The 15026-nt window shown below is 36.8% G+C and overlaps 1 protein-coding gene across 1 annotated transcript; it reads right to left on the bottom strand.

Annotated features, from left to right (window-relative positions):
* Positions 1-3317: 3317 nt before the first annotated feature.
* On the bottom strand, positions 3318-4502 carry LOC129941226 (spore coat protein SP85-like). Its single transcript, XM_056049811.1, has 2 exons — positions 4356-4502; positions 3318-4255 (listed from the first exon to the last, which is right to left on the bottom strand). Exons 1-2 carry the CDS (start codon positions 4431-4433, stop codon positions 3437-3439), a joined length of 897 nt encoding a protein of 298 aa, XP_055905786.1. The 5' UTR covers positions 4434-4502; the 3' UTR covers positions 3318-3436.
* Between the last annotated feature and the right edge of the window lie 10524 nt (positions 4503-15026).

Below are 15026 nucleotides of genomic sequence, written 5' to 3'. Positions count from 1 at the left end.
GCTTTGCTATGTTGTCGTTCAGCTTCTTCAATTTGTGGCCACCGGATATTCAGGATCTAACGTAGACATCGGTGACAAAAATTTGCAACGTTTTCGAGATACCAGCAGTAAACTTCCACGGAATTGACGTTGGACTCGAACAACTTTAACTTCCACAATTTAGAAAGTATTCCAATGCACTACTGGTCGAGTGCCAAATACATAGCTTCCCAGATAGTGGAACGGGTAGACCTCTTCTACTGCCAATTGTCTCTCAATAACTTGTTGTTCCTGGTGTCGACTCGTATGCATTAATTTAGTCTTACTGGAATTAATACTTAAGCCAGGCACCTCCCCATTTTGTTGAAGAGGTCTCCATTTCTGTTTGCCATTAAGCATATGTCGTCAGCATAGTTCAAATGGCTTAATGTTTCCTTTAGGTGCCATTGGATACCCAGTCTCTCGTGTTCACCCACCGAAGGAATCTTAACATCATCAATATCAAGCAAGAACAGAATCGGTGACAATACTTCAACCTGTCGCACTTCAAATACATCGGAAAGCTGTCCATTGTGCAAAACGAAACACCTTGCGTTGTTGTAAGACTCTTTTACTATAGCAACAATTGTATCAGGAATGGCTCTAGCAACAAGCGATCTCCAGATAACATCAAGAATAACGCGATCGAAGGCCTTTTCAAAATCGATGAACATGAGGTAAAGCGGCGATTGGTACTCCGACGATTGTTCAAGAATAATTCGCAAGGTGTTAACGTGGTCGACACATGATCAACCACTGCGAAATCCGGCTTGATGCCTCTTGAACGTAGACTCGATCTTTGATTTTATCCTCTCAAGAATGATGGTTGCCATTAACTTTGCAAGTACGGACAGAATGGTGATTCCACGCGAGTTGTTGCATTTCTTAAGATCACCTTTTTTTGGTAGCTTGACGATTACCCCGTCCTTCCATTACCTGGGAAAGGTTCCGTTTTCCCACACAGACTTAACAAGTGGCAACAAGATACCGGCAGCCAAGTCGGGGTCCACTTTGAGGAATTCGGCAGGTATGCCATCCAGCCCAGCTGCTTTGTTGTTCTTTAAAAGGTGTATCGCGGTTCTTATTTCCGTGCAAGTCGGGGGGTCAATATTAATGCCTCTGGTAGAACTACTTGCATTTACAAACTGGTCATCGTTTAGCAATGTCTCTTTCCATCTCCGCAATTGATCTTCCATTGACACTAAAAGAATACCTTTCGTGTCACGAACAGGATGGTTGACAATATTTTGTTGGCCTACAAGATCTTTAGTGATTTTGTGCAACATCCTCGCGTTAGCTCTTCTTGCAGCTTCCTCAGCTCTTTCTGCCAATTTGTCTAATCTAGCCCTCCTATCTCGTCTCACACACCTCTGCTCTACCTTTTGAGCTGTTTTTAACTTACTTCGAAAAACCGTTTTCCGACGAGCATCATTTTCATTATTTATATTTATTTTGAGTGCTCTGCGGTGTGTAATTTTGTCCCAGGTGTCTTGGGATACCCACAAATCCTTATCTCTAGATTGCCTCAGTACCGTTTCAGATCCAGCTTCAATAAAAACTCTTTTTACCGTGCCCCACAATGTCTCAATGGGAACATTTGCGTTTAACCCCTAATTTGACGCCTTGTCGTTAAGAGTGTTTGCAAAATCACGACAAGTATTCGGGTCACTAAAAGCGTATCCGTATAGCAGCTGTTCGCAGTCGAATTGTCGCTAATAGCAGATGATGATGGTCGCTTCCTGCACGTCTCTCGTTCCTCACATCGCAAAGTGACTTTGTGACAGGTCTTATGCGGGAAAAGGGTTCTACCTACCATCAGCTGACGGGTATTACAAAAGTCGACAAGCATATCACCATTGTCATTTCGTTGACCTATGCCTTGTCTACCCATAACACATAACACGCTCAAGGCCTGTGTTATCAGAGCCAACTTTTACATTGAGAAACTCTGCTGTAGACCGAGTTCAGTTGAGCGTAGAATGAGCTTTTGTTCTCTTTTGCTGCATCATTCGTCGGAGAGTAATGGCCCAACTATAATAGACTTAACAGAAAGTAAGCTAATGTCAAAACCGAACGAAAAGTTTTCAGAAGTTATCGTCAAAACAAAAATTAACCATAATGGATTCAAATAACTTAAACAAATTTGACATTTGCTTAAGCTCGAGCCATTTAAATGGCTCTTGCGTAATTGCGCGAAAGTAAGCGAAATTTAACGAAACTGAGCAGAACGTCTATTATGGTTAGTGACATATAAGGCTGCGTATTTGTTCGTTATCTTAAGCTGCCTTAAGCTCGGTGAAGTCTATTATATTTGGGCCTTTACACTGGATGATGGTGAGTTTGCGAATTCTGGACTTGCTGTCAGTACCATAGCCGAAACTGTGTCCTAGAAAATTAGCTATTTTTAGCATTATTATTCAGCATTATGTCTTTGCCCACTGCCTGTCTCATCCTCCCCAGAATACAGCATCCACGTCCGCTTTGTTGCTGATCTGTGCTCTCCTTTTCTTTTGGTGGATTTTAAGATTAAATTGAAATTATCGTTCTTTCACTTTTGACACATGAAATTGGATGTTTGGGCTACGAACTGCGAACTGTGGATGTTCGCATATTTTGACTTTTCTTTCAAATGACAGCGACGAATTGTCAATTTATAATTACCCTTTTCAACAAATAAAACAAGAGTGGTATAATTTTGAGCGAGCAATTTATTCGTTGCAGTGTGGATGCTATGTGGAACGCGAATAGAGTTTGACAGATCGTAGCAACCACAATCCTATTCGTTACTACCAAAATTGTTTTTACAAAATTGTCTAGTTTTAGAGAAAAAACTGCAAATTGCATTATCCTAACATAAGTGTCACTTGGTTTATTATAATTTAAATGTGTTTTTGTTTGAAATTGACTTTTTAAAATGTGTAAAATGACGTTTGTTCTTCCATTCGTTCATTCGGTGTTCGCTCTTATGTGCAAGGCCCTTAAAATGGTTCATAGAAAATTAGTTTAAATGTTTTGCTTTTTATTGAAATTAAGGAGTTTGAAGTATTGAGGAGAAGAAAATCCATGCCAATTAAATTTTGCAATGCACGTCATACTTAAGTTCTTATATTCAAAAACCGAGTACTTACAAATATTTCCCGCACATAATCTTTTGGGACAACAGTTTTGAGTTCCTAGAGGAAAATTCTATGGTGGCGTTCTTTTTACAGATATAAAGAATATTGACAGAGTAAGGGTTTACTTCTTACTTCTTATACCCCCCCCCCCTTTTTGAATAAAATGATCACACAAAACACAAAAATTTTCAATGTCTTTGCTTTATTACTTTTTAAATTCGTCATAACAATTTTACAGAAAAACGAAAATGATGAAGTTCAGCAAATTAAAGCAGCTTGAAAAAATTTGAAGTATTTGACGTCTATGAGTCCGATGGACAGTTTACGTTGCTCTTTTTATCACATGCGTTATACAACGGATTGAAGTATTGATCTTTTCCACAGCTCTTGAGGTAAGACCATCCACCCATGCAATAAAGATATTCACGACAGTTTGAAGGAACAATTAACATAGCTCCGTCTTTTTGATGTTTGCAGGCATATGTGCCGTATAAATCCTCGGGGTTGTAATAACTATTACATGGGCCAGGTCCAAGTCCAGGACATGGCGTTTGAGTTGGTGGTTCGGTTGGTGGTTCAGTTGGTGGTTCGGTTGGTGGTTCTGTTGGTGGTTCAGTTGGTGGTTCTGTTGGTGGTTCTGTTGGTGGTTCTGTTGGTGGTTCAGTTGGTGGTTCGGTTGGTGGTTGGGTTGGTGGTTCAGTTGGTGGTTCTGTTGGGGGTTCTGTTGGACACGTTGGAGGAGCTGGGCACTCAACTGGTTCAGGACATTCAACTGGTGGTGGACACGTGGGAGCAGTTGGACAGACAATAGGTGGACAAGTTGGTGGTTCTGGTGTCGTTGGGCATTCACAAGGTGGTGGAGTTGATGGGGTTACACCACATGGTGGCGGTGTTGGTATGACACAGTCTGTATTATCGACCTCGACACATGTTGATGTTGAAACACACTTCTTTGATGAAGGATCAAAGAATTTCGAACAAGACTTCTTTTCGCTTACTCCTTTCGAACACAAATAGTAGTCGGAGCAGGAGCCAGGAACTAAAAGTTTTTCACCATCTTTCTGATTTTCACACACGTGTTTAGCGTACAAAGTATTATCCACGCATTCTCCTTTCTTTTCCTAATTGTCGTAAAAAAAACAAAGGAAATGTCATCGTGAATTGTAACAAAATTATTTATGAAATTTTAAATGTGAAATATTTAAACAAATAAAAACTTACTGCAGGTGCTTTAAGTTTTGCAGCACTCGCTAATCCAAATAGAACAACAAATATTATCAAACACCCTCGGACTGACATGATGATGAACAGTTTGCTAACTAAAGTAGTTAGCAACTTATTTTATAGTCCAAACGGTGCTTTGGATGATCAGATCTTAATCGAAGAGAGTTCAGTTAATAAAAATATATATTAGTTATCATATCTAAATTTTTCTTATCAAATTGTGTTTTTTTTTTTGAAAATTCACTCTTCAGACATTGGAAAAAACATTATTGAAATTGAAACGATTTATTGATTTATAATTTAATTAATTTTTAATCTTTTATCAATAATATTTCAGTTATTGTGAAAAGGATTCATTCATTTTTGAATGGGTTTTTTGTTGCTTACTAAATTTTATCTACAGAAATCTATTTTTGTATAAAGATTTAAAATTTTATCATTCTTAAGCCAAGAAAAAGAACGTCAAAAGTCTATGGATTTTGAAATTCATTTTAACTGCGATGAAGTGTGTCCAAAGTTCATCCAGTTTGATATTAGAAAATACATTGAGTATAAAACCCACAGTAATTACTCTCTAAGAGAGGAACAACGAAAGCGACATCTGGACAACTGTCAAGGAACTTATTGTGGTAGAGTTGAGAAACAGAGAAAATCACTAGTGACAACGACACATGAGAGTACTAAAGACTTGATATACAGTGGAGAAAGTGAGAAAGAGAGATTTCATTTATTAATTGAGCTTTGAACTAAATAGGTTGGGGCTGGAAAAGTCTGCCATATTATCAGATTACTCTGATAATCTTATTTTTGACAGATTTTGATCATACATTTTATTCCTGTGATTTATGATAAAATATAAAGCATTAACGAAGTTTGTAAGGAACATACAAAAATCTATATCTACTTTTATAACCTAATTATATTCATGGGGTCTGATAATTTTTTATTTGTTTATACCTTTATATTGAAAATAAAAATAAATTAGGTGGCGCAACAGTCCGTAGAGAACCAGGGCCTAGTGACTTACAACTTTCAACCATTCCTGTGTGCGAGTAATTGCAGAGATAGAAGGGACATACTGTTTATATTCCGAATCCAAACGGCTAATTTGACAAAGCAGTTTTGTATGACAAAAATTAGTCTTAGGCCGCGTTTCCATTTGCAAGAAAACTTCTGCAATAAATGTCCGATAGTCTGTCCGACAGTGAATTGCAAGTGGAAACTACCAAGCAATTTCTATCGCGACAGTACTTTCATAACTTCTTGCGAGTATTTGCAAGTGCAATTAATTGCTAGTTTAAACACATTTGTATCGACTAGCGACAGTTCTTGCAGCTTATCGAAACAGTTTCGTATATCTCGCGCAAGTAGCTGGTTGACGTCTTTGCTTTGCACATACAAAATAAGTAAAATAAAAAGTCGTGAATGGCCTCGCGAAGAAGTTATGCGTTTAATTGAAGTTTAAGTATAAATTAATTATAAAATTATTTCAATAAATTTTATGCATAACATAATCGTAAATAAAAAAATAAAGTTAATAATGTTACAATAATTATAATTGTTATTATAAATGATTGATTATTAAAAGTTAAATATTGGATTGTTAATCATTTAGGAATAAATCCTTAAAAAGGAGGTAATCCCCCTAAAGATAATAAATTTAAAAATAAAGAAAATTTTAAATATTTATTTATTATAAATAATGAAAACAATTGATTAATATGAAATAATTTAAATATATTAAATAAAAATACTAAATTAAAAGATAAAAATGCATAAAATATAAAATAAGTAATTCATAATGATTCATTTGAATATATACTTATTAATATTCATCCTAAATGATTAATTGAAGAAAAAGTTATTAATTTACGTAAAGATGTTTGGTTTAGTCCAATCTCGAACGCAAGTTGATCTTTTTTTCTTTTTTAATAATAAAGTTATCATCGCAGCTGCTAATCTTTGACGTTTTCTCGCCATGACTTCACAATTTTAAGTAAACAACCAGATTTCTTGCGACATTAATTGCTCTCCTGGTGTCAATACATTTGCAATAAATTGCGACAGTATGTTGCGCGAGCTTCTTGCAAGACATTTATTGCAGAAGAAATTGCAAGAATTTACATGACAATGTAAACGCGACTGCAAGAAACTTCTGCAAGACTTCTGCGAGTTGACTTGCAAGTGGAAACGCGGCCTTAGAGAATTCGTCAATTCCTCAAAGATGTAGTACCCGTGTGTCAAAGAATATAAAAAGTAAAATTAATTATAACATAATGTAAACATGCTACAATTTATTCTAGCCTTAAACGTACACAAAACTTTTTCTTTAATTTGACATTCTGTTTAAGTTCATTCTTTCTCTTTTCTTGCATATTCTCATGTACAGAGATCATGTTTCAAATTTAGGTTAAGAAAAATTCATTATTACTCGATCCACTCCTGAAATGTTAAGTTGGCAATTAATAAAAATTGAATCTGTATTTAAGTTAAACTTTTGCTTTTTTATTTCGCAACATAAATTGATAACAGAACATGGTTACCATTTAATTTAAATTGTGTTGTAGAGTTGTAAAAAAAGGATTAGTAAAGCAATTCAAATAATTTTCTTTAAAAATTGATTGTGTGACATATTTTCACATATTTCGGAGATTTATGAGGTTAGAGAGTAATCCTCGTGCTACCATATCATAATTGGCACGTGATTTGATTTGGATACTTATTGCAAGATTTTTCTCTTGCCCTTAAGGAGGTAAGGGACAATTAAATATTTTATTTGAATAACCACCGCCGCCAATCTATCTTTTCATCCCTTTTTATGTCGCTCGAGTGAACATTCTCTGACGTATACTATACTGGCGAAAGAAGGCGAAGGTGGTCTGGAAGGTTCCGATTCTGCAGCGGATATCAAGACGGACATAATCATGGACATGAAAAAAGCTAAGAAGATATGTGCTTCAATACTTGGCCTTTTAACCAAACAGCGGAATAATTTTAATGAGCAAGCAAGTTCTATTAATAATTCGGCTTTGAGCATTATGTTGCAGCTCATCGATGATTATCATAAACGACATAATGCGATCACGGAACACATTCTGGAGTTGAGTGTGGATGAGAAGGAAGATGATGACGCTTGTGAAAAGAACGCCGCTTTTACTACAGCGTATATTGACCTCAAGACCAAATTAATTGACTTAATTGAGGAGAAAAAAGCTAATTTGAATTCAACCTTCCATTCAATTTCAACACCAAACCAACCTGTCCGTGCAGTGAGATTACCGAAATTAGAACTTCCCAGATTTTCTGGGAAATATTGCGATTGGATGGATTTTAAGAATGAATTCGAATCCATGATAATAAATGATACGAGTTTGAATGATATTGATCGTTTCAGATTCTTAAAATCTGCATTGAGTGATGGGCCTAAGCGCATTATTAGTAACATGGAAGTTACAGCATCTAACTTTTCAAAGGCATGGCAAGCTTTAAAAGACCGCTTCGACCACGAGGCCCTCATATTTGGGTCCTATATAAATAAAATTGTTTCCATGCAAGGGGTATCGAGCGGAGGTCCACAAGCCTATAGAGACCTCATCGACAAGGTTCAGGCATACTATAGATCGCTGCTATCGTTGGGGTCCACTGAAGCTGTGGCGGAGAATTTAATGATTAGTCTTATTCTCGGAAAGATTGATATCAAGGCTCAATCCAAGTGGGAAGAACATACAAACGAGAACATCGCAACATGGACAAGTTTTACCAGTTTCTTTGAGAAATATGCAGCAGCACAAGAGCGTGTGGATCAGAGCAGAAAGCAAGGTGGAAAATCACAGGTTGTAGATAAACACCCGCAATATGGTAAGAAGAGTCATACTACTTTGGTTGCTAGTTTGCATGATAGTAAATGTTTTAAATGTCAATCAAATATGCATGTTTTAAAAGATTGCCCTACATTCCTTGCGCTTACACCCAAAGAACGTTCAGAAGAAGTAAGAAAGAAGAGCGCCTGTGTCTTCAATCAAGGCATTTGTATAGGTTTTGTAAGGGGCGGTGTGAGAAATGCTCAAGGAAGCACCACGCTTTATTGCATTATGAGAGCTCGCAACCTGTTGTTGAATTAGCAAGTAGTACGTCACAAAGATCATTTTTTGCTTCACAATCTTTTGAAGATGAGCAGGTTCTATTAGCGTCAGTTATTGTGAATGTATTTTATGGAAATGGCTGGGCCACCCCTTGTCACGCCTTGCTAGATTGTGGCTCTACAGATCATTACATATCAGAGAGATTTGCCAAAATAATAAATGCTAAGCGAATCAAGTGTGATACTCTTATAAGCGGCATTGGAAGCATTGGTGTTTCATCGAAAGGACTCTGTAAATTAACTTTCGGCTCCGTAATAAATGACTCTGAGCGATTCGTTATTCATTCATCTATTTGACAGAAAATTACAGAGTCGTACCCCCCACTTGCCTTCAGAATTTCGGAATGGAAAATTCCATCTCACGTTAAATTAGCAGATCCGAACTTTAACAGGCCTAAGCACGTTGATCTTTTGATAGGCGGAGGTTTATTTTGGAAATTATTAACTGGTGAGCAATATCCATTAGGACCCGATCTCCCTTATCTTTGTAATACGAAGCTTGGATATATTGTCGTTGGATCTATCGCTACATCCCCAACTCTTCTTCGTAGAGCACTTTAATCATCTAGAGCTTCAATCGACAATCTAGAATCATTGAGGCAGCTAGTAGAACGAGCATTTGAAATTGAGTCTTGCACATAGTATAAAGCTGGCTCGTTTCTAAGTCCCAAAGACAAGGCTGTTGAGGACCATTATGAACTTACGACTCGTCGAGGCAACTTCGGACGATACACCGTACGCCTCCCTTTCTGTGGCAACCCAATCTTACTTGGTGATTAATTGGACATTGCAACCCGTCTCTTCCAAGCCCTCGAACGCAAACTTGAAAAACATCCTTTTATGAAACAAATATATTCAGAATTTATTGAAGAATATGAGCGCCTTGGTTACTTAGAAGTGGTTCCTAATTTCGATGCTTCTACGACACATTTCTTTATACCCCATCACCCGGTCTTTAAAATGTCAAGCTCAAGTACGAAAATAAGAGTGGTGTTTGATGCCTCATGTAAGACATCAAATGGAGTCTCCTTGAACGATTTATTATACACTGGGCCAAAGCTACAGGATGATTTGATGATAATACTCTTGACGTTTCGCTTATTCTCGTACGTAATAACTGCTGATATACAACAGATGTATAGGCATAAAGAAAAGAAAGACCCATTGAAAGTTCTTCGACTGCTCACAGTTACTTACGGTACCGCTCTTGGAGCTTATTTAGATATCAAGACTTTACATAAACTAGGAATGGATGAAGCTGAGCACTTTCCTGTGGGTGCCAAATTATTGAAAGAAAATTTGTATGTAGCGGATGCGATGCTTGGGGCAAATAACATTGAAGGTCGACGTCAGCTCGTTGAAATTTTAGAGAGAGGTGGATTTAAACTGACCAAATTTTGTTCAAATGTAGAATCTACGATAGCTGACATTCCTTTAGAATCTCGAGAAAAGTTTGTCCAGATTGGGGACCACAATACTATAAAGACTCTTGGTTTAACTTGGCAACCTGGTGCAGATATATTTCGGTGTACCTACAATGAAATTGAAGCGACATCTATTATTACGAAACGTGTTGTGTTGTCAGAGGTTGCTAGACTGTTTGACCCTATTGGATTTATTTGTCCCGTGTTCACCTTAGCCAAGATATTTTTTCAAGATTTATGGCGCAGGAAGTATGATTGGGATGACCCACTAACTGATGATCTCGCTACAAAGTGGAATGGCTTTTGTGTGATCTAACAGCATTGAATAATATTTCATTACCACGATATGTCCTTGGTAACAATAATTACGACTTGCTACATTTACATGGGTTTTGCGACGCTAGTCAAAAAGGCTATGGTGTATATACATGGTGTCTTAATTCTATTGGAAAAATCACGGTTCGGATTTTGGTTGCCAAAACCCGGCTCGCACCTACTAAAACTCTTACAATAGCAAGACATGCATTATGTGCTGCGAGACTTTCATTTGACATGATAGAAAGGTTAAGAATTGAAGTCTTTCGAGACATTACAATCAGCGATATAAAGTACTGGACTGATTCAAATATCGTTCTTAGCTGGTTACATGAAGAACCCTATAATTGGAACACTTTTGTAGCTCATAGAGTAGCACATATACAGGAAGTCACAAAGTTTGATCAGTGGAAGCATATTCCAGGTGAGTTGAATCCGGCAGATTTTATTTCACGTGGCATGTTGCCAACGGAAACGTTAGAATCCTCACTATGGTGGAATGGCCCTGCTTTTTTTAATTTAAATTGCCAAAATCAAACACTACCGAATTAGAAGAATTACGTCCTTCAAAGTATGTTTTAACAGCTTTTATTAAAGTGGATGTTAATGAGTCTATGCTTTATTCTGAGAAATGTCACAAGCGCAATCGAATTCCTGGCATAAAGCAGTGGCAAATCTTATCAAGAGCAAATATAAGAAATTTTATTAGATATGTATTTTACAAAATGCGCTGGAATTTCTATCCTTGTTCCCAAGCTAGGCAATCTCTAAGATCCAGAAGAACAACTCACGATATTGTTTTTGTGCGGGATATTCTTTACTGCCACATAAGATTTCCAGAATTACTCTCATTTATATGTATATATGCTCCAACGAGGCCATTGAGGGAAAGATCTCTTCTTCTTGAGTCCAGACATAGAACGAACTGCGGAAGTAACGAACCAATTTCAAGGTCAATTAGAGAGTTCAATAAAATTTATGATTATGTTGACTTATATCTCTCCAGAGAAAAATTTAAGAATGTATTATACTAATTATTCTTAAGATATTAAGTATTTGTTATTTATTGTTAAGTAAATTTAAAATATTTATTTTTTACTGAAATGTAATCTGTTAAGCTTAAAGCTCGTAGATGAAATAATAAATAATTATAATTTGACATTCTGTTTAAGTTCATTCTTTCTCTTTTCTTGCATATTCTCATGTAAAGAGATCATGTTTCAAATTTAGGTTAAGAAAAATTCATTATTACTCGATCCACTCTTGAAATGTTAAGTTGGCAATTAATAAAAATTGAATTTGTATTTAAGTTAAACTTTTGCTTTTTTATTTCGCTTTCGCAACACCCGTGAATAAAAACCTTAAGTGGTACAGGCAGTAATCGAACCAAAGACCCCTCGCATGACAGTTCAACGCACTAATCATCATGCCATCGGTACTAGACTTTATCTTGACAGTTTTCTTAAATAAAACTCAAGGATGAAACGAAAAGAAGCACGATAGGTCTTTGAAAGATAAAAAAAGGAAAAATCTCTACTCTCTTATCCACTTAGATCTTACTTTATGAATGCTGGCACAAAAATTACAAGCTGACTTTGAAGACGTAGTTGTGGTTTAGTAGTTTCTAGCGGCTTAATGAATAGTGCGTAGGACTGTCATGCAACAGATCTGTATTAAATCCTTGCCTGTCCCGCCTTAAATATTTTTCTTCCAGTACACTGACTGTTTTGGGGAATTCACCAATCCTATAAGAGTAACTCTTAACGCTCTTTTCCTTAAATTTATCTTATACAGCACTAAAGCTTTAGAGTTAACAAATTTTATTATTTTGTAACAGTTTCCAGTTAGTTTGCATTGACTTATTCTGTTTCAGGTTGTCTTATTTCTTTTATAAGGTTTGTTGAAATATGTTTTCGAATTCGGTTTAGTTTCCTTAATTCAAAAATAAGATAGAACAGTTAAGATTTCTTCCATAAGATTAGATAAGATAAAATCTATTAAATATTTCAGTTTAGGAGTGTCATCACTGTCAGAATCCATTAATTTGAAATTGACAACCATCAATATAGAATACAAATAATAATATTCTTGGTAAATCAACTTGTTGTACCCCGTTGATGAAAGTCTTCAGGCCTGCGCCATCTACCGTCATATACTGTTTTATACTGTTTTGGCACTAATGAAACCAAAGTAGATGAGGATTCCGATTCTGCTAAATTTTGTATTCATGAGTATAGCTTGATGCCTTTATTCTTTTCCCACCATGGCCTCGCCATATACATTAGGAATGATGTTGCTTACCAGCTCTTACCACAATATGGTCCTTGCACCAATTCCTTTTGTATTTATATTTATGTGCTTTAAATTCTCCGTAAATAAACAAATCATTCACTACCTTTATCGAAGCCCAAATTTAGACAGAGTATCAACTTCTCTTTTATTTGATACTTTGCCTGATTCAATCGTCGCACTGAAATCGTTGTTACCGGCAATTTCAATGTACTCAATTTTTCATGGCTTCAACATTCAGGCCAGACAACACCCGATGGAGTGTGTGCAGAAATCTTCGCTGCTTTGAACCACCTAACTCAGCTGGTGAACGAGCCCATTCAAATATCGGACATTGAAGGTCGAGCAGAAAATACTCTTGAATTGTTTCTTACCTCTGACCCTGATAAGTACACTGTTAGTGTTCTATCTCCTCTAGGCACATCTGACCATTGTGTTGTATCAGCAACTTTCTCGTATAAAAACTCTCCAGTTAAAGAAAGAGCTCCTAAGAGAACCGTTTGGCAATACGAGAAAGCCAACTGGGACTGTCTCAATAATTACTTCAGGATCTTTAACTGGTCACTTTCCTCGATAGTGACGTTGACGCCATCGCTGACATAATCACAAGTTTAATTCTCCTGGGAATGAGAACTGTTATACCGAACAGGGTTAAAAGTATCATTCCCAAGGAAAACGCATGGTTTGATGCGAGCTGTAAAGAGGCTATTAGGGCCACAGAGGTAAGTTTCCTATAAAGCCAACCGTACTGAGGAAAGCCGGAAAATGATTAAACAAGCCAGGAAGGCCTGCAACGCCCATATTAAACAGACCAAATTTTTACATTACCAAAAGTTAAGGCAAAAAATACTGTAAAAAAACATGAGGGATTCTTCCTCTTCTTTGGTTCCTACGCTCGTTGTCAATGACACTCCTTTTCTTAGCTCTTTAAAGAAAGCTAAAATACATATTTGCTACGCAGTTCGCCGCACATTCTACGCTGCCAGTGAGTGTTATAACTCCGCCTGTACTTGAGGGAGTTAATAATTATAAGGGACCAATCTTTTTCGCACTCATACTATGGCAAGATTCCTAAGAGATTTAAACAGACATAAATCCTCTGGTCCGGATGGTAGCCTCACTATTTTTCTGAAGAAGTGTTCTTAAACTCCGGCAAAACCACTGCGGAAGCTTTTTCATCTGTCCTACTGCTCAGGTCTCGTTCCGAGAGGATGGAAATCTGCATTTGTCCAGCCCATTCCCAAAAAAGGCGAATCTTCCTCACCCTCTTCTTATCGACTGATTGCACTTACGTCCCTTCTGTCCATGGTCATGGAAACGCTGATTAATTATCAGCTCAAGAAATGTCTTGAAGATCGAAAGCTTCTGAATGACCGGCAGTACGGCTTTCGAAGCAATAGGTCCACTGGTGATCTCATGGTTCAACTCACCGAACAGTGGAGTAAATCTTTACATCGCATTGGAGAAAGTAAGATTATTGCACTAGATATTTCAAAAGCATTTGATAGGGTTTGCCATCAGGCTCTCTTATCGAAAATGCGTGCTTTAGGTTTTGGATTAGTAATTACCTTTCAGATCGTTCAATACAATTAGTATTGGATGGATTCAAGTCTGAAAACCATAAATTAATACTGGTGTGCCCCAGGGCTCTGTTCTATCTCAAACACTCTTTCTCATTTTTATTAATGATCTCCTGTCTGCAACATCTAATCAAATACATTGCTTCGCTGACGATAGTACTCTTAGCTTTTCATATTCGTTTTCAGACTCACATCCCTCTTCTTCGGATGTATAACTGCAACGACAAAATATGATAAGCTCATTACATTCCGACCGCGTGGAGTTTAATGCTTCGAAAACGCAATACTGTCTTGTATCGTTAAAGCGATATATTCCCCCATTGGCATTATCCATGGATGGCACTTGCATCAATGAGACTGAACACCTCGATATTCTCGGTATGTGTGTAACCAACCACCTCTTGTGGAACGATCACATACGCGATGTCGCCAAAAATGCCGCAAGGTGTTTAGGTTTCCTTTTTGTCAAATGCAAAACGGCCCAAAAACTTTATAAGGTCCTTAAGGGTATGTCTCCCGCAGAAGCGAACTCAGAACTCATGTAAATGTATTTGAATGTATTAGTGAAAGATCGTTACTCTCTTCATTATCAAATTCAAAATTTGAATTTCCAATTACTCTATATTTGCCTCTTGATCTTTTTTGTCTCTCAGAGCGAGGGATATATTTCCGCACAAGCAGCCAATCAAAGAAATAAGAAATACAACAACGTTGCATGATAAACCGGTTTTTTTTGTATGGCTAGTTAGGTAGATTTGTTGTTTTCTTTTGCATATGGTTCGAATTTTATAAAGCAAGTGGGTATTTTGTTATCGAAGGAGATGTTTTTTTCTTGAATTTCTTTTTTTGGTCGACATTTTCTAATTATTGAAAATACCTATTTTATTTTAATATTTTTTTAACTTCCCATTGGAAGTTA

The sequence above is a fragment of the Eupeodes corollae genome, chromosome 1 (genome assembly GCF_945859685.1).
Source record: "Eupeodes corollae chromosome 1, idEupCoro1.1, whole genome shotgun sequence".
NCBI classification, from domain to species: domain Eukaryota; kingdom Metazoa; phylum Arthropoda; class Insecta; order Diptera; family Syrphidae; genus Eupeodes; species Eupeodes corollae.
The sequence above is the reverse complement of the archived record's forward strand: the minus strand, read 5'-3'. Positions and strand labels throughout refer to the sequence as shown.

Bases quoted from the DNA above. Each gene is read 5' to 3' on its own strand.
- LOC129941226 (XM_056049811.1), bottom strand. From the start codon at position 4,433: ATGTCAGTCCGAGGGTGTTTGATAATATTTGTTGTTCTATTTGGATTA. The intron at 4,256-4,355 runs GTAAGTTTTTAT...TACGACAATTAG, and splicing joins CAAAACTTAAAGCACCTGCA to GAAAAGAAAGGAGAATGCGT.